The 17,077-nt window shown below is 59.3% G+C and overlaps 1 protein-coding gene across 1 annotated transcript; it reads right to left on the reverse strand.

The window, feature by feature from the left end:
* Positions 1-11,372, reverse strand: RASD2 (RASD family member 2). Its single transcript, XM_045552996.1, has 3 exons — positions 10,985-11,372; positions 5,902-6,181; positions 1-2,359 (listed from the first exon to the last, which is right to left on the reverse strand). Exons 2-3 carry the CDS (start codon positions 6,170-6,172, stop codon positions 1,830-1,832), a joined length of 801 nt encoding a protein of 266 aa, XP_045408952.1. The 5' UTR covers positions 6,173-6,181; positions 10,985-11,372; the 3' UTR covers positions 1-1,829.
* Positions 11,373-17,077: the final 5,705 nt, after the last annotated feature.

Consider the following 17,077-nt stretch of genomic DNA (forward strand, 5'->3'; position numbering starts at 1 on the left):
TTTGTAACAAACCCATTTTAATTGATAGCGCACACGGAGACCCAGGGCAGGGGCTGTGACCCGGTGAGGCCAGCCACACACCCGCGTGGCCAAGGTACCTGGTCTGGTCTGCTCGTCGGGGGTGGGGGGGACGGAGCGAGGGTCGGAGCTGCTGCTTTGAGCACAGACACAGACAGGGGCCAGGGCTGGGTGCAGGTGTAGGTATGCAGAGCTGGGCCGGGGCATGTGTACGTCTGTGTTCCACATGTGTGTACATGTATATACATGGGCATGATGTACACAGTATCTATAGGAACCCTCACAACTGACCTAGGGAGAGGGTTGGGGGTTAGACACCATCAGAAGAGGGGCACACTGTGGAGTGCACTGAACGCCCAGAGCCAGTCTGCTTCTGCCACTCACAGACTTGCTGTGTGGCCTGGGGCAAGTTACTTACCCTCTCTGGGCCTCAGAGAGACTCACCAGATGATCACTAACGTTCCCTCTGGCCCTACACATCGATATTTTTAAGGAGATTAAAATACAAAATATATTTGTTAAGACCTGTGACATGGGCCTTTGGTTTACAGGTTCAAAGCCCACCATGCCTGAGTCCATGGTGGTATCCGGCATAGCCCAACCCTGGGCGCAAGGAAAAGACCCCCTAGGAGCTTTCTGCCAGACCTCTCCCAGCTCAGCTCTGCCCTCCCCCACTGCTCTTGCCAACCACTGCGAGTGCTGAAGGTGGTGGAGCGGAGGCCAGGGCTGGGGACCCTCTTTGTTTCCTAGCACACAGTGGACCCAGCACCCAGTAGGTGCTCAATAAATGCCTGAGGAACAAGCACAGGAGAAGATGGCCTAGTTTTAAGCAGAGCTCTGTCCTGAACTAGCTAGGGCACAGGGGTGGGGCCCGGGGCACGTCGCTTTCCCCCGAATCTCTGTTGTCTCCTCTGTGAAATGGGAGGATGAAGGAGAAGCCGCCCTGGCCTGCCCGCCCCACGCTTGTGCAAGTGTCTGTAAACTGTGGAGCTCAGCACGGAGGTCAGTGTCTAGCTGCAGACAGGCCGAGGGAGCCCCGTCTGCGAGTGGGGAAGGAGGTGTCCCCGGCAGAGGCAGTGGACCTGAAGTGGGCGAGGCCGGCCCAGGAGGGGTGACTAGGCTCGTACAGTACGACGACTCCCATGTCTACTGCTACACACAGCATGACAATGGCTGCAACAACGAAGCACAGCATCAAGGGAGGGACCTGGGAGAGGAGGCTGAGAATGGAGGTCAAGAGATGGGCGTGGTCTAAGTGCACGGCCACGCCCCTTCAAAGGAGCCCCATGCCAGGGGTGGGGCCGACCCGCGTGTGCATGTGCAGGGGAGGGGGGTAGACAGGGCTGCGCCAGAGGGCAGGAGTTGCAGGATTGGGAGGCGGTTCCCCAGCTGCCACCCAGACCAAGCTGGGTCTCCCACGACAGCGGAGACCTCTCCCGTCCGGCTCCCGGGTGTTGTTTTCATCCTGCGACCTGCCCCAGGAGGCTCCACCGGATGCAGGAACCCTGGTCTCTCTGGCATCAGCGTTTCTTCCAACCCAAGGGCAGGAAGGCTCCGCGTTGCGCAAACTTGTCTCCTGTCCTACAGGGATGTGATGTCCCACCGAGGAGCTGAAACCATGGCCAAGAGGACTCGGAGGGAAGTGGTGAGAAGGCGGTGAACGTACAGAGCTGAGCGCCCGGGAGCCTCCGTCTGTGCCAAAGGTCCTCGAACAATTCTGCCGCTGGGGCCTTGTTGGGGGGATGTGGGCAGGGGGCATCTGGGGCCACCTCCCTTAAGGCACTGCCCAAGCCCCGCCCCAGCGTCCCCGCTCACTGGATGGTGCATTTGTCCCTCTCTCGGGCCTGGCCCTCCCGGAGGACCTTGGCCTTGATGTACTTGAGGTCACTGTTGACGCTGGGGCGGCGGGCGAAGGGCGAGACCATGCCGTAGGCGTCGGCCTCCTTGATGCGGCGCATGCAGAAGGGCCTGGGGTGGAAGGCGTCGCCGTACTGCACGGAGATCTTGCGGTGCAGCGCGGGGCTCATCTCGTGCGGCAGCTTGGCCATGCTGAAGAGCACGTAGAACATCTCATCCACGTTGGTGTTCTTCTTGGCCGACACCTCGAAGTAGGCGCAGTTCTCGTCCCCTGACACCAGTAGCTCGGCCTCGGTGGTGGGCACCTGGCGGCAGAGCTCGCCGTGGTCGTTCTTGTTGCCGCAGATGACCATGGGCAGCTCCGCTGCCTCCTTGGTCTTGTTCTTTAGGCAGGACTTGACCTCCAGGATCTGCTTCTGCAGGCGCTTGACCTCGTCGAAGGACTCCCGGTTATCCAGGCTGAACACCAGGATGAAGACGTCGCCTGCGGGGAGAAAGCCCCAGGTGGTGAGCGCACGGGCTGGCTCGGACCCCACTCCCCCCCTCTGCCACAGACCGTCAGTCCTAACAGCTGACATTCACTGGCACACGGAGCCTGTCACCCGGCGTAACTGACTTGACCCTCACGGCAACACTGTGGGGTAGCCGCTGTTACACTCCCCATTTTCCAGGGCAGCAAACTGAGGCTCAGAGGGGTTGAATCCCCTGTCCGAGGTCACACAGCTAACACGTGGCACCGCCTGGTTCAAATACAGCTAACTCATTTCACATGTCCTTGCAGGGCTGGACAGAGGGCTGGGTGACTCCAGTGGATGTATCAGGATAGTGACAAGTGTATTTCCCTGAAAGCAGGGTCCCGCCTGACTTGCTCAAAGCATGCTTTGCATCCTGCCTGTTCCACTTCCCAGCCACAGGGGCGGGCGCGGTGGCTCAGCCTGTAATCCTAGCATGCTGGGAGGCCGAGGCGGGAGGATCGCTTGAGGACAGGAGTTCGAGACCACTTAGCCATGTCACCTTGAGCAGGTCACGCAACCTCTCTAAACCTATTTCTCCCTCTGTCCTGTGCAGGTAAAACACTGCCTTGTGGGATTATTTGAGGGTTTATGACATAAGGAATGGAGTGTGGCCCGTGTTTAGCACCCTGGGTGTCAACAGTGAGAATGAGGACGTGCAAAGAGGCAGGCCTCGCTCATGCGCTCCGGGCCTGTCATTCCCTGGACTCTCACAACACCTCTGTCGGGGAGATTTTATTACCTTCATGTTCTAGGTGAGTAAACTGAGGCTCAGAGAGGGCAAACAACCTGCCCAAGATCACACAGCTTAAATGTGGCTAGGCTGAGACTTCAACCCCATGTGGCCGTCAGCTAGCCCACGCCTGGCACGCAGTAGGTACTCTCTGCTTCTTGAATAAATCAAGCGGTGAATAAGTGAACGTTGGCTGCTGAGGCCCCCGCTCTCTCCTCCGCAACTCACTGTGCGCTCAGGCTGGTGCTGAGTCCGACACAGGGACTGACGTGGAGAAGGTGGGGCAGGGGCCGGGGGTGCTGTCTACGCTGGCGCCTCCATCCCCATTTCCAGATCTTACCACAAGGATCACAATCGCATTCTCGAAGCACCTTCCTCCACTTTTGCTTAAACCCTTAATAATCCTGTGGTGTAGACACAAGATCCCTGCTTCACAGATGGGGAAACTGAGGCCCAGAGGAGTCAGCAAGAGGCCCAAGTTCTCAAGAGGACAGTCAAGCAATGCCAGCTCCTGGCAGGATGGCCACCTGCTTCCCCTGGGCCCAGAGCACGCTGTGCACCCCACCTGCAAGGGCACATGCCACACTCAGAACCGTGTTCTGGACGAGAGTGTGCTCCAACCGGTGAGCTCTGGAGCAGGGGAGGAGGCCGTCACCCACTCGTCCCCGTCTGCCGGGACCCGGCACATAGCGGGTGTTCACCAGGCCTGGCGGAATGGACAGGCGGGCTGCAGCGAGCCGCGGTGTGGCTGTCTCAAAAGGCACTTGGCAAGGCGGCGTCAGCCTGGCAGCCATCCTGCCTGGGCTGCCAAATGCCATCCCGCCAGGCTAATCCCAGGCCCCTGAGGATTCGGTGGCCTTGACATATTCAAATGCTAGACTGCGAAGCCAAGCTTCAGAGCCCGGCCACCCGGCTGCTGGAAGAAGAGCCGCCAGTGGAATTAACGGCTCTCAGAGTTTCCTGCGCCGCAGACCCGGTTGGAAAATGAGGCACGGGCTGGTGCGTGAAAACGGCAAGCGGAGACGATGTGCTCAGAATGCTGCATGCACGTAAAAGAGACAGACAAAAATACTCCCCACTGCAGGCACGCAGAGACAAATGCCAATGCGCTCGGGGGGCCCGGAGGGGTCCACACCAAACTGCCGGGGTGGCCATCCCTGGGGAGGGGCAGGGGCCTGGGACTGCGGACGGGGATCAAAGACTGGGTATTAGCCTAACCCAGCGTGTTTGCAGCAGGGTGTTCGTGAGCTATTTGTGTAATCGAAAATGAACGTGGAAAACATGCACGTGCTCCCTCTCCTCTCTCTCGCTCCCTCTGTCACTAGTCTCAGTCCTCTGCCCAAGGCTGACCTCACAGCCACGCTGGGGGAGTGAGGTGCTGCCCGCTGTGTGGCTGGGGAGGCTGACTCAGATGGCTTAAATGCGCCTGTTGGTCACTCATCGAAGTCACCAAGTGGTGGAGTCAGGATTCGAACCCAGGCTGACCCAGGGCTCTTCTATCTACATGTTCTTTCTCCAAAATATGGTGTGAGGATGGGGGTGGGGGTGCTATCTGGGTCAGACGGGCAGTGAGGACAGCCTGGAAGAGGAAGCCGCCTGCCCAGGGCGCTCAGGCTGGGCATGGCATGGGTTTCCTGGCCTAGAAGTGTCTTAATTTGGGGGTTATTTTAGTGATGACCAGAGAGTTACTTGCTCACTCCCTCCCTGTCACTGCCTGTGCAGCGCGTGGCAGGCACACTGTAAATGCTGACTCAAGGTAAGACCAATATTTATTGGGCACTTATTATCTGCTCCCCAAGCACTGCACACATATTAACTCATTTAACTCTCACAATGAATGACCTTTGAGATGGGTGTTGATGTGATGCCCATTTTGCAGATGAGAAAACTGAAGCACAATGCAACAGTCCCTTGGTCCGAGGTACAAAACCAGGAAGCAGCAGAACCAGAACTCAGACCCAGGCAGACGGGTCTCTGGGCCTGCCCTCTTCCCTACGCACTGACCTGCCCGAAGCAACAGCCCACGTCTCTACATGCCCCTTAATCCCCATAATCTCCCTGGCCATCCCCCGGCTCCCGACGGGGCTGAGAGGCATGGGGTCCCTTCCTAGTAAGGCACAGGAGCCAGACTGCCACCAACCAGCTGTGTTACCTCCTGGAGCAAGTTATTAGCCTCTCTGGGCCTCAGTTTCCCCACTTATAAAATGGAGGCAAATACCTATCTGCCAGGTTAGTTGTGAAGATTATATAAATACACGGGGCCGGGCCCACAGCTCCTGGCAGGTGTGAGCGCGGCTGTCACTGTCACTGTTGCTATCACCAGGCCCCTTTCCCTGTGGCTGACCACTGGCTGGGTCCTACCCTCACCTCTCTAAGAGGCGGAAAAGGCCTGGAGTGTCAGGAGCCCTGAGCCCTGACCTTGGGTCCCAGAGCTCTGCTGGGTCACCTCCCAGAGGAGGAAGGCAGCAGCCTGGACATTCCGTTCCCTCGAAAGGAATATCCCCAGTGCACGTCTGTGGCAGTCCCTGATCGGGAAGGCAGCCCCTGCAGTCACGAGTAACCGATCCAGTGTCAAACAGAAGGGAACGGAGGCCCCGACCCCAACGCTAGTTTGGAAAGCAGCAATGCCTCTCCGAGCCGCACGGTGCAAGGGGCCTGCGTGAGCGCCATTGCAGACGACGGCTACACAACTGCTCTGCAAAGCACGAAATGCCAAGCACGTGCACCCACCCCCTGCGCAACCCCAGCCCCCGCCCCTGCCCTGGCACCTGCGGGCCTCACCTGTGAGGATGGAGAGCCTGCGCATGGCGGGGAAGGGGTGGTTGCCGGAGGTATCGAGGATGTCGAGCTGGTACATGTCACCACGGATGTTGTACACCTTGCGGTGGAAGTCCTCGATGGTGGGCGTGTACTGGTCCTCGAAGCGGCCGTTGAGGAAACGAGAGACGATGGAGCTCTTGCCCACCCGGGAGGCGCCCAGCACCACCATGCGGTAGGAGTTCTTGGCGGGCACGCTGAACGTGCAGTTCCCGCTGGACAAGGTCTTCATCATGGCTCGGGGCTGCAAGAAAACGCGAGGGGAGCAGGGCTCAGCAGGCGCTCGGCCCGGCCCTGCCGGACGGGGTTCTCTCTAAAGGGCCTTGGGGTTCTGCCCACGCGTTCGTTCTCGCCCTCTCCTTCCTGCACTCGCTCCTGCGCCCACCCACTCGCTCGCCCTCCGTCCACTCGACACGGGTTTATCCCAGCGCAGGACGGCCGGGGGTGAACCCTCACTCTGCCGCTGACCACTGGTCTCGGGCACGCGGCTTCACCGCTCTGGGAGTCACTCTTCTCATCTATACAACGAGCCCCGCTCGGGGCTGTTGCGAAGGGCTTGGCACATGGTGAGATCTCAAAAATGGCAACTATTGTGAGGATCCGTTTTCCCTGGTTCATCCATCCTCACCAACCCTGGCCTCCCGGGAGCCTGTGATTCTAGGACATGGCACAGGGAAGGCTGCGTCCCGACCACGCGCTCTAAGCCCGACCCGCGGGCTCCTCCCGCACCCTGAGTGTGGACGGCTCCCTCCCGCCACGGCCGCCAGCAGCCTCTCCACGTCCCGCCCGGAGGTTGGCACCTCCCAGACCCTAGGAGGTCACTCGCCTCCCAGAGTCCCAGCAGCCTGGACTAGAGGACGTGGGACAGTGGAACAACTGTCCCACATCCAGCCACCATGGGTGACTCAAGCTTCCCTCACAACTCCAAGGGTTAATGGTTCTGGGGCAAATCCAGAACCTTCTATGGGAGCTCTTGGCCAAAGAGGCTGAAGTGGATCCAAGCTCGAAACCTCAAGTGGAGGCAAGCAGACCTCCACGGGCTCCATCGTGCCCACCCCAAGGCCACTCACAGCCCAGCCCAACCTCCTTTCCTATCTCAGCACCCACCAGCACGCCCCCAGAGCCCCTGACCCCGTCTCCCTAGTTAGTCTGAGCTCTGCTCATGCCAGCCCCTACCCTTGTCCACCCCCTCCCCCATGTCTCAGGGTCTGGCTCAAATGCCAGCTCCTCTCTGAAGGCTTGATTCTCCCACCCCAGCAGGAATCCCTCCCCTCTCCAGAGGAGAGCTTTGCAACCGTGGAACTGCAAATGGACACAGACCTGCAGAAATATCACTCCCCTTGGCCCTCAGCAGGCTGCCACAGGTTGTGCAGGTTGAGCACTGCACAAGGCACCCGGCTGAGTAGGCAAGTGGGGGCTGCATCCCAGAGGAGGCGGTTTCTGCTCAGAGGAGGCATCATTTTTCAATTCACACCAAGGGCTGTATGTACTGAGACTCAGTCCCCACCCCTAGGTGCCCCAAGTCAGCTGCCTCGAGTGTCTCTTCCATTCACTCCAAAGACACTCTCCAACCTCGTAACTTTCCACCACAATGCTGAGAGTCTGAGATGGCCACTCGAGGTGGAGAGACCTCCCGTGTGCGAGGCTTCTGGCACATGTCCCTGTCTGCTCACCCTGCCCAACTGCCAGCCCCTGTACAATAAACCAGCTCTCAAAAAGACCCTTTTTAAAAGCCATGATTGGTAGCATTTGTCAATTTCCATGGCTAAATACTCCCACCAGGGCCAATTCCAAGCTACCAGCTGACCTTAGTGAATGAATTGCAAGGAGACCACACAATCAGCCCGCTCAGCATTCGCTGACCGCCCTCTGGGGCCGTGACAACAAGGACTGCCATTACCCAAGCCCACCCTGTGTGTCAAGTACTCGCTAAGTATGGAAATCAGCAAAGGTGACATTATTTTGCAGTTACTAAATGCCAGCGTGTCCTAAGTGCTGCACACATATTAGCCTACTTCACCCCTTCGTAACCACCAGAAAGCAAGTAGTATTATCCCCCAATTTACAGATGAGGAAAATGAGGCATGGAGAGGTTAAATGACTTGCCCACAGTCATACAGCCAGTAACCTGCACAGGAGGGATGTGGCCTCAGGCAGTCTGCCCTGTGTTATGGATATAGCACCTCCCTGTGAGGTACATTTCACAAACAAGAGCCCTGACGCTCAAGGCTGCAAGATAATAAGAGAGTCTGGGTGGTAACTCTAAGCCCAAGACCCCTCATCCCCCACCCAAGTCATGCCTAAAGCCATCTTTGTATTTATCTCACAGGATTGCCATGCCGCGACACAGCAGGTGCTCAATAAATGATCCATGAATGAATCAAATGGCAAATGGTCTGCCTCTGGGCTCACCCGAAGCCCCACTCTGGGACCTTCTCCCCTCAGCTCCGACCTGCCTGGCTTGCCCGGGGGCTGCTCTAAGGACACAGGCGGTCCCCCTAGGGCACACCTGTGGGTGGCCGTGGACAGAGCGGCTGCCAGGCCACCAGGGAGCCCCCTCAGCCTCCATCAGGGTGGGAAAAGAGGCCCCACTGGTGACAGCCCCTTCCCCAAGTCTCTCTGCAGGGAGCTTGACTCTGCTGGTGGTCACCTGTCTAGACAGAGGAGAGGAAAAGAGCTGGCAGCCCCCAGGAATGGTGTTTGTCGCTGTCACTGCCCTGTCCCAGCCTCCAGCCCAGAGCTCCTGTTACAGATGAGCTGATACCAGTGACTGAATGGGCTCTGAGAGTGGGAGAGAGGAGGCAGGGAGAGGAGGCAGGGAGTCGGAGAGACAGAGAGAGGAGGCGGGGAGAGGGAGGGAGTCCGAGAGGGGTAAAGGAGAAGAAAGATAGTGGCTTTTTTCTCTGAGAGAAGATTGAGTTTTCACATGGCCGCAGCCACGTGGGGCTGTGTGAGACACCTAGACACCTGGACACCAGGTGACAGTGCCTCCGTGGGCTCCACCCCCCGCCCCCGCATCCTTCTTCCCTTCTGCCCCAGCGGAGGCCCGTGGGCAGCCTGTGGGCACTGCGTCCCTCCCCTGCCGCCGGCTCTGCTTCTCAGTCCTCAGCCGTGCGGGCCCCACGCCGTGAGCAGCAGACAGTTGAAGGCCCCTGGGGACTTCAGAGTCTGACCCCGGAGGCCCAGACAGGTGGAGGCTCAACAGGAACCGCCAGCAGCACAGAGACCTGAATGCAAGTACTGACTGCTGTTCCCGCCACAGGGCCATTCTGGGGGCAGCTGGGAGGCAGAAAGTCCCCTGGGGAAGAGGAGGTGGGGCTGCCCTGGGGGACAGTAACCACGCCAAGCAGGCACCTGTCATGCCAGTGACTGCACTGCAGTCCTGTGAGGGGGGACCGCCATCAACCCACCTGACTGATGGCGACTGGGACCCTGAAGCTCAGAGAGGTTAAGTCACTTGCCCCAGTTCACACAGCAGATGACCTCCGGGCTGTTTGGCTCCAAAGCCCGTGCTCTCACCTCCATGAAAACCCACCCCAGCCCAAACTGAGTCCTTTTCAAAACAGCTCTGACTCAATGAGGCCTCAGCTGGCGTCAGGCAGGGAATGAATGACCTGAGGCATATTACGTCTCCCTCCCTCCCTCTCCCCACGGGCAGCGGGGGCAGGCTCCCTGCCCAGGACGCTCCCCAAACCCTGCCAGCCAGTCCCCAGCACAGGCACCTGTGGATTCACCTTGAGCCCCTCCCCCAGGGCCTGCCTGCAAGATGGAGGGGTCAGATGGGCAGGGAGCGCAGGACAAGAGTACGGATGTGTCCTCCCTGTGTGCCCCCCACGTCCCCTCCACCAAGGCACACCCGGCCTCCGTGGACACACACGCCGCCTCTCCAGCCTCCAGCCCCACACTGAGGGAGTCCTGAGAGCTTGGCAGAGCCAGCCTCACCACCCTTGGCAGCTCAACGGTGCAAAGCCGGCAGGCACCAGCTTCCGGCAGACCAGCTCTGCCTCTCACCAGCCCAGCTGCTAGCACCCAACCTCGCAGTTCAATATCTCTCTTTCTTGGGCAAACGACTGGGCCTACCGGGGCTCAGGTTACTCCTCTGCTAAATGGGTATGGTGGAAACAAACCCACTGCATGCCCTGAGGCTTCAGGGAGAAGTGCAGAGGCAGATTGGCTCCTGGCACACAGCAAGCCTGAACAAATGCTGGGCTCCTTACTTTGTGGCACTTTCCCTTGGCAGTTGTGGGGCTGCCTGCAGCAGCCAGGTGGGGCAGGACTGGAGTGCAGGCAGAAGTCTTGGGAGAATCTCAGACCACCTTGTCTCTCTGACACCAGGGGAAGCTGGAATCATGGGCCCCCGAGCTGGCCAGCCTCCCACCTCCCATGTGGTACTGGACAGCACCCTTTGTCACCCTCCCAGGGCTAGGGGCAAGGGGAAGAGAGGGCACAGAGAGGACCCTAGAGCTGCCTGGGGGGCCCTCCAGCCAGCTGAGTACAGGAAACCCTTCCTGGGAAGGAATCATCCAGGAAACTCACTTTGCACCAACCAAAAAAATGATCAAGAACTCTGGATAAGAAAGGGGCTGCTTAATCTTCCTTCCTCGGGGGAGGTCCTTGCCAGGGCTGGGGAGGCACCAACAGGCCCAGCCCAGCAGCCCGGCAGGAATGCAGCTGCAGCTGGCTCCAGAGGGGTGGGAGTGTTGAAAGTAAGTGCCTTTTCCTCCCTGAGCCTCAGTTTCCTCCCATTTAAATTCACTATTACTCCAGATCTTTTGAACACAACGCTCCTCCTAGCACCAAACCTAGCAGTTCAATATATCTTTCTTTCTTGGGATAAAAGGTCTAGCACCCAGGCTGATACATAGTAGGCGCTCAAGGAATTCAATTTTCTCTAAGTATATAAAGTGGTCCTGGCACGTAGTAGGTGCTCAATTTAACTCTCTCTGGTGGTGTGAAGCATCACTGAGCCTTCCTCCCCCCGCCTCTACCCTTTCCTTCCGGCTACCCCACTTCACCCAGCTCCCCAAGTCTGTTGGGTGTCTCCTACCTGGGAATGCCGGGCTGGGCCTCTGGCACGGCAAGAAGAGCTGCCTGGAAGCGCCTGGAGGTGCGGGGAACCTCCTGCTGCTCCTGTCCCCGAGCCTCCCTGAGTCTTCGGCGGCTCCCGGGTCACTGCGCCGGGATCTTCCTCCGCGTGGCTCGGGGCGCCGGGGTGGGCGCGGCCAGGCGAGGAGGCACGCGGAGCCGGTGCCCCATCGGTGGGCTCCGAGGGCTCGGCGGGGCTCGGGCGGCAGGCGGGGTCCGGCTCACCCCCGCCGGCCCTGCCCTGCCCCGAGCCGGAGGCCTCCTGCTGAGCCAGGTGCCCGGAGGCTTGGGGACGTCCAATGGAGGGTCCCCACCTGGGGCTCCGGGGTTCGGGGTTGGGTAGTAGGGGCGGATCGGGGGATTAAGGAGGGGCCCCTCGATACTCTGGGGGGTCCTCTGGAGGTGACTGTGGGTGCGTGAGTGTGTGCGTGTGCCGATTGGGCGAACCTGACCTGGCCGCCTCTGCTACTTTCCCTGCCTGCCCCAAGGGGGTCGCTCGGGCGGTGCAAGGGGCTGCGGGGCTCGGCTCGGCCGCGGCCTCCTCCTCTGCCCGCAGCTCTGCAGCTCTCCCCGCGCCGGAGGTTCGGCTCCTTTCTCCCCGGGAGGCGACGCCAGCAGCTGAAGAAGGAGCAGGGCGCTCAGCTCCGCGCGCGTGTGGGAGGGAGCCTTGAACGCCGCCCCAGGGTTTCGCAGCTCCAAGTTGGCCCTAACCCGGCTCCTCCTCCCACTTCACCTGTTCCTTGTCCCCAGAGGAGAACTTTCTGCAGGGCCCTGGCTCCTCCCTCCTTCGCGCTTAGCAGGGGAATGCCCCTCTTTCTCCAGCAGGGCGAGGTCTCTGGTCCCCCCGGGTTCCCGATGGCGGTCCCTGCGACAGAGGCTCAGCCGGCGGGGGCGAGCGTCGCTCCGTCCCAGTCCGCGCCGCGAGCAGCCCGTCCCGCCGCCCGCGCCCGCGTCTGCCTCCCGGGGCCGGCTCGCCCGCCCTCGCCCGGCGCCCCGCCCCGCCCGCGCCCGGCCAATGGGCGGCGGGTCCCGCGGCCCGGCCCGGCCCCGCCCGCGCCCGCCGCAGCCTGCGCTCCGCGTGTCCGGGCGCGTGGGGCCGGGGCCGCTGCGGGGCGGCCAACGCACCGGGCGCGCGCGCCGTGACCGGAAGGCGGCACGGGCCTGGGAGGCTGACGTCTGCGCACGCACTCACACGCACGGCCGCCCCGGCCGCAGGTGACCCGCGGGGACCTGCCGCCAGCCCGCTCTGCCGGCCGGGGTCTGGCGACGTGCGCCAGGCGGGGCCGCAGCCCGCGCGCCACGGCCCCGCGCCCTCCTCCTCCGCGGGTATCCCCAGGTGCCCCCTCAGGTGGCCAACCTGCCTGCCCCGTGCTCTGCCTCTTCCCGAGGGCTCAGGTGCCCGCAAGACCCCATGGACCCGCACATGGGCGGCGCACGTGTCGCCAGCGGGGACCGGGAGTCGCCTTGGCCTGGCGCGCTTGAAGGGAGGTCTTCGCGGCCTGCAAGTCTGAGAGATCGCTGCCCCGAGAGCCCTGCCGGGGACCCACTGTGTGCCGCCTCTCTGGCCCGCACGCTCCCCGCCTTTAAATGACGGGCTTGACCAGGAGTGCGGGGCTGCAGTGAGCTGTGATAGCGCCACTGCACTCCCGCCATCCTGGGCGACAGAGGGAGACCCCGTCTCTAAAAAAATTTTTTTTTTAATTAAAAAAATAACGAGGGGCTTGAATTAGGTCAGACATCAGGCATTCTCACTGTGCCATATCTACATGCCACTTATTACTTAATATTTTCTTTCGATACAAGACCCACTTCCCCCACCCCTTAAACACATTTTTTAAGAGAATCGTTATATCACTGCCTTAAATGGGAAACCAGTATCACTTGCCATAAATAGAAGGTAAGAGTTAAAATAAGCACTATGAAAACAAAGCAAGGTTATTAAATTTTAGCTGGTAACTGTGGCCTGCCAAGGCGCGGAATGTGCCCTGGTGAAAAAGGGAGATTGGTGAGGTTTGGAGAGGTGTTTAAACACCCATTAGCACCCCACAGAGACATTCTTCACGTTATCAGGAGACTTGAAAGAGAATGTTCTCACTTAAAAGAGAATGTTCTCACCGTGTGATACAACAAAGGGATGCAATACTGCATCTGTGCTGCTCACTCCCGGGACCCTGCCAACCTCACCCCACTCCAGCCCTGGCCTCCCCCCGCACCCATGATAGGCAGTGGGGCTTTGCGGGGCCCAAGCTGGGGGTCTAGCTCCATTGGCTGGGACATTGGCGTTGAAGTCCTGCCTCTGTAACCACCCAAATATTTGACTGTGGTCCAGTCATGGAAAGTCTCTTGGCCTTGATTATGTCATCTATAAAATGGGTATGAGACTGTTGGGTCCACAGAATGACAGAGTACTGAAATGGCCTGGGACTCTGAATATGGAAAGTGGTTGCACTGCCTGTCCCTGTACCATCTTGAGATTCTCCAAGGAAGTTGACCAGAGAAGATGGGGCAGGTGGAGGGCAAGGGTGCAGTACCCGCACTACTTGATTGTGTTTGATGCCCCAATCTAGGCCTAGAGGGGCTAAGGGACCTGCTAAGGTCCCCTGGTGGCAAGTGGCAGGATCCCAGCCCTGTGCTCTTTCCACATCCAGACTTCGCTTCTAGGAACTGGCTTCAGCCTGGGAGAGTTTGTTCTCGGCATGACGCACAGTTTGTGAGTCTTGAGCTGGCCGTGAACTTGGCAGCAGGAGGCAGGCAGGGCTGCAGGCTTCACCTGGAAGGCTGGAGTCAGGAGGACTCAGGCCACTGGGCTAGCTCCCCCGCCCCCATGATGGGACTGTGGCAGGCAGCCCAGGAGCCCATTACGCACGGCTCCAGCTGAGTTCTCCAACCTGAGTGAGTCACGCCCCACTGACCACATCCCCTTCGTGAGAGGAGCTGAGAGGCCCCCGGAGACCCACCTGGCCCTGCCTCTGCTCCTCCCCTCCCTCGCCAGGACAAAATGGCTCAGTCAATAAGCAGGTGCACACAAGAGATCACTGCCCAAGGAAGCTTCACGTGGCAACAGTGCACCTCTCACGTGCACCCATTTCCCATCCTCCCCCCTCCTCGTACCCTACTTGCATCAGCACCTCTCACCTGGACCCTGCGTTGTTGCTACCTCCTCCCTCACTGGGCTCCTTGTCGCTCCTCTCTTCTATATAACATGACCACTTGAATCTTTTTCTAAAAATGCCAGCCCCTGCTCAAGAATTTTCAAGGGCTCCCCATGACTTAAGATCCAAAATCTAAATTCATATTAATACAAGGCCTCCAAGCAGGATCTGACCTCTCATGCCCTGCCCCCAGCCCGCATTCCTACCATATCAAACCACTTCCAGGGCCCTAAAAAACCCCAGCAGTCCCTCCTCCAGGCTTTGTCCCTTATGGGGGATACACTTTCTCTATATTGACCCAGCAAACTCCTACACACTTTTCAAAGCATAGTGTCCACACCTCCCCGTACAAAATTTTTCTCCTAGCACTTTTAATGCTGTGAATCTCATCCCCCTCTGGGCTCCCACAGCACCAAAGCCTGGTTCTTTGAGCCTCAGTTTCTCTTTGTCTATAAAGTGGGTGTTACAATAGTAGCTGCCTCGTGGGGTTGTTGGAAGGACTGAGGTGAACTGTAAAGTGCCTCACATGCGGTGGCCTTTGTCATGACTGCTTCTGTGAAACCCTGCCTCGTGTTTTGGACACATGCCTCCTCACCCCCATCGGCACGTGAGCGCCTTGGAGTGGGGACCGAGCCTGATTCATCTCTGTAGCCCACATCGTTAAGGGCAGCGTCTTGTACATTGCAAGATTTTAATAAATGCTTATTGCATTGTGCTCAGCTGAAAAGCCTCAGAGCGGAAGAAATGCACAAGTTCTCCTTGGAGACACAGCGAGGGGCGGGCAGGCACAGCGAGGCAGGGTTTCATTTAGTCCCTCTCACAGCCCCACTTGCAGAAGGGGAAACTGAGGCTCGGGAAGGCTGTTCAAAGCCAGGCAGCTAATGAGAGGCTGAGGAGAAGAGGCATCTGTCCAACTCCCTGTTACACGCCTGGCTGCTTTTCTAGAATGGTGGTTCCAAACCCGGGCAGCATGTTAGAATCACCTAGGGAGCTTTCGAAAGGTGACAAAGCCTAGGCTCCCACTCAGAGGTGCTGATTGCATTGCTCAGGCATCGGGCCTCACAGCCAGGGAGGCAACCGCTCCCCTAAGTGATTCTAACGTGCTTCTCAAAGCGTGGCCCCTAGACCAGGCATCTCAGCAGCCGGGACTTGTTAGAAACGCAGAATCTCAGTCCTGGCCCAGGCCGACTGCATGCGAAGCTCTGGGCCTGGGTCCAGCCCTCTGGTTGGATCCAGCCCTCCTGGTGACTCTGGTGCATACCAAAGTTTGAGAACCCCTGGCCAGGTTAGAGGTGGCAACACCTTAGAGGTCATGTGGCCCAACCTTCCTATTTTGCAAACAAAGAGATGGTTTGTGGCTTGACCAAGTTCCCTGCATGGTAATGACAGCCAGACCCAGAACCAGGTCCTGACCCCTACCCGGCACAGTGCTCTTTCCTGCTGAATGCACCCCCTAGGACTGCACTAACTGGGACTGACTGGGACTCTGGCCTTGGCAGGCCCTGGCATCTGAGTCAGCCTTGAACTTCAGCGGAGGTCAATGGGTCAGCAGCTGCACAAGCTCAGCTGGATTGGCGCACTGGGTCAGGTGCCAGTCCCTGCAGAGATTAGATGACCAGAGCAGACTGGCACGTCGCCTGGCACTACAGGGCCTCATCAAACATCCCTGAGGGCAGGGTGGTGCCCTCAGGCCAGAGGTCAACAGGAGCACAGGTGAACCACACCCTGTTCCCTTCCGCATCTGACCCCTTCTGCCTCCTGCCGCCTGCACAGGGATCCTCCTTCTCCACGCCCCACCCACTGAGCCTCATGATCTGTGCAAAGCCCAACCCAGTCAGGAGCCTGGGTTCTAATCCCAGCTAGCCCAGAAATTTGCTATGGGGCCCTTGAAAGTGCTGCTTAGCTTCTCAGCTGGCTGAGTTGCTGGCCTGCACATGTTGTCTGCAGAGTAGGCACCTATAAGCCCTCAATTAAGAGCGGCTGGCAGTCCAGACGTCCTGAGGCTCGGCAAACAAGGGGGGGGAGCGGTCCTGGTGTTACCAGCTGTGAGCAATTGTGAGCAATGGCCAGGCGGGGGGGGGGGGGGGGGCCTCAACCCTGGCTGCCTCCTCGGGCTCCTTCTCCCCCTGCCCATCACCCCTGTCCTCTCATATGCCCTTGGGAGCCAGGGGCAGCGGGAAGGGCACGAACTTGGCCACCAAACAGACCTAGATTCAAACCCTGGCTCTGCCTCGCACCATATCTCGGCCTCAAACAGACCAGTTCTCTCTGAGCCTCAGTTGCCCTATCTGTCAGAACGGGCTGTTGTGAGCAGTCGTTCATTTCATCATTCAGTTGTTCAGCAGGTCCTTACAGAGTCGGGGCTGGGCTCAAGCATGCCTGGGGGCAGGGGGTGCGGCCCCCCGGGGGAGCCTGCAGTCCAGCAGAGAGGCCGGAGAGCCTAAGAGTGGGGGGTGCATTGGAGTCGCCCAGGCTAGGCGGCAGGGAACAGGGCATGCAAAGGCCTGGAAGAGAGGGAGTGGCCTGTTGGAAACAAATAGACCCAGAATTGGTTGGAAAGCAGAGACAGGAAACATAGTGCCAGACGAGACTCGAGAAAAAAGCAGGGCCAGATGTGCCCAGCACGGAAGTTGGCACACAGTAGGGCATCAGTAAATGGAAGCCGCCTTCCCCTGCGCCCACAGCTGAACCCCACGCCCCAGGTGCGGGCTGCTCACTGCGGAGCGCGGAGTCTATTTCCTGTCTGGATCAGCACCCAGCACTTCTGCTAATGCCACATAATACGGTGGGCTCATTACCGCGGACGCTGAGCCGGGCGAGGGCAGGCAGAGGTTTGCAGCTATCTCAGCTCTGCCAGAAATAGCAGCCAATGTTCCAGGAGGCTAATGACTGGGGCCTTGGCA

This window comes from Lemur catta, chromosome 6 (genome assembly GCF_020740605.2).
Source record: "Lemur catta isolate mLemCat1 chromosome 6, mLemCat1.pri, whole genome shotgun sequence".
Classification (NCBI taxonomy): domain Eukaryota; kingdom Metazoa; phylum Chordata; class Mammalia; order Primates; family Lemuridae; genus Lemur; species Lemur catta.

What these genes read in the sequence shown, in the direction of transcription:
- RASD2 (XM_045552996.1), bottom strand. Translation starts at nt 6,172, where the DNA reads ATGATGAAGACCTTGTCCAGCGGGAACTGCACGTTCAGCGTGCCCGCC. An exon ending in CAGGCTCTCCATCCTCACAG is followed by an intron (nt 2,360 to 5,901) that starts GTGAGGCCCGCA and finishes TTCTCCCCGCAG; the next exon opens with GCGACGTCTTCATCCTGGTG.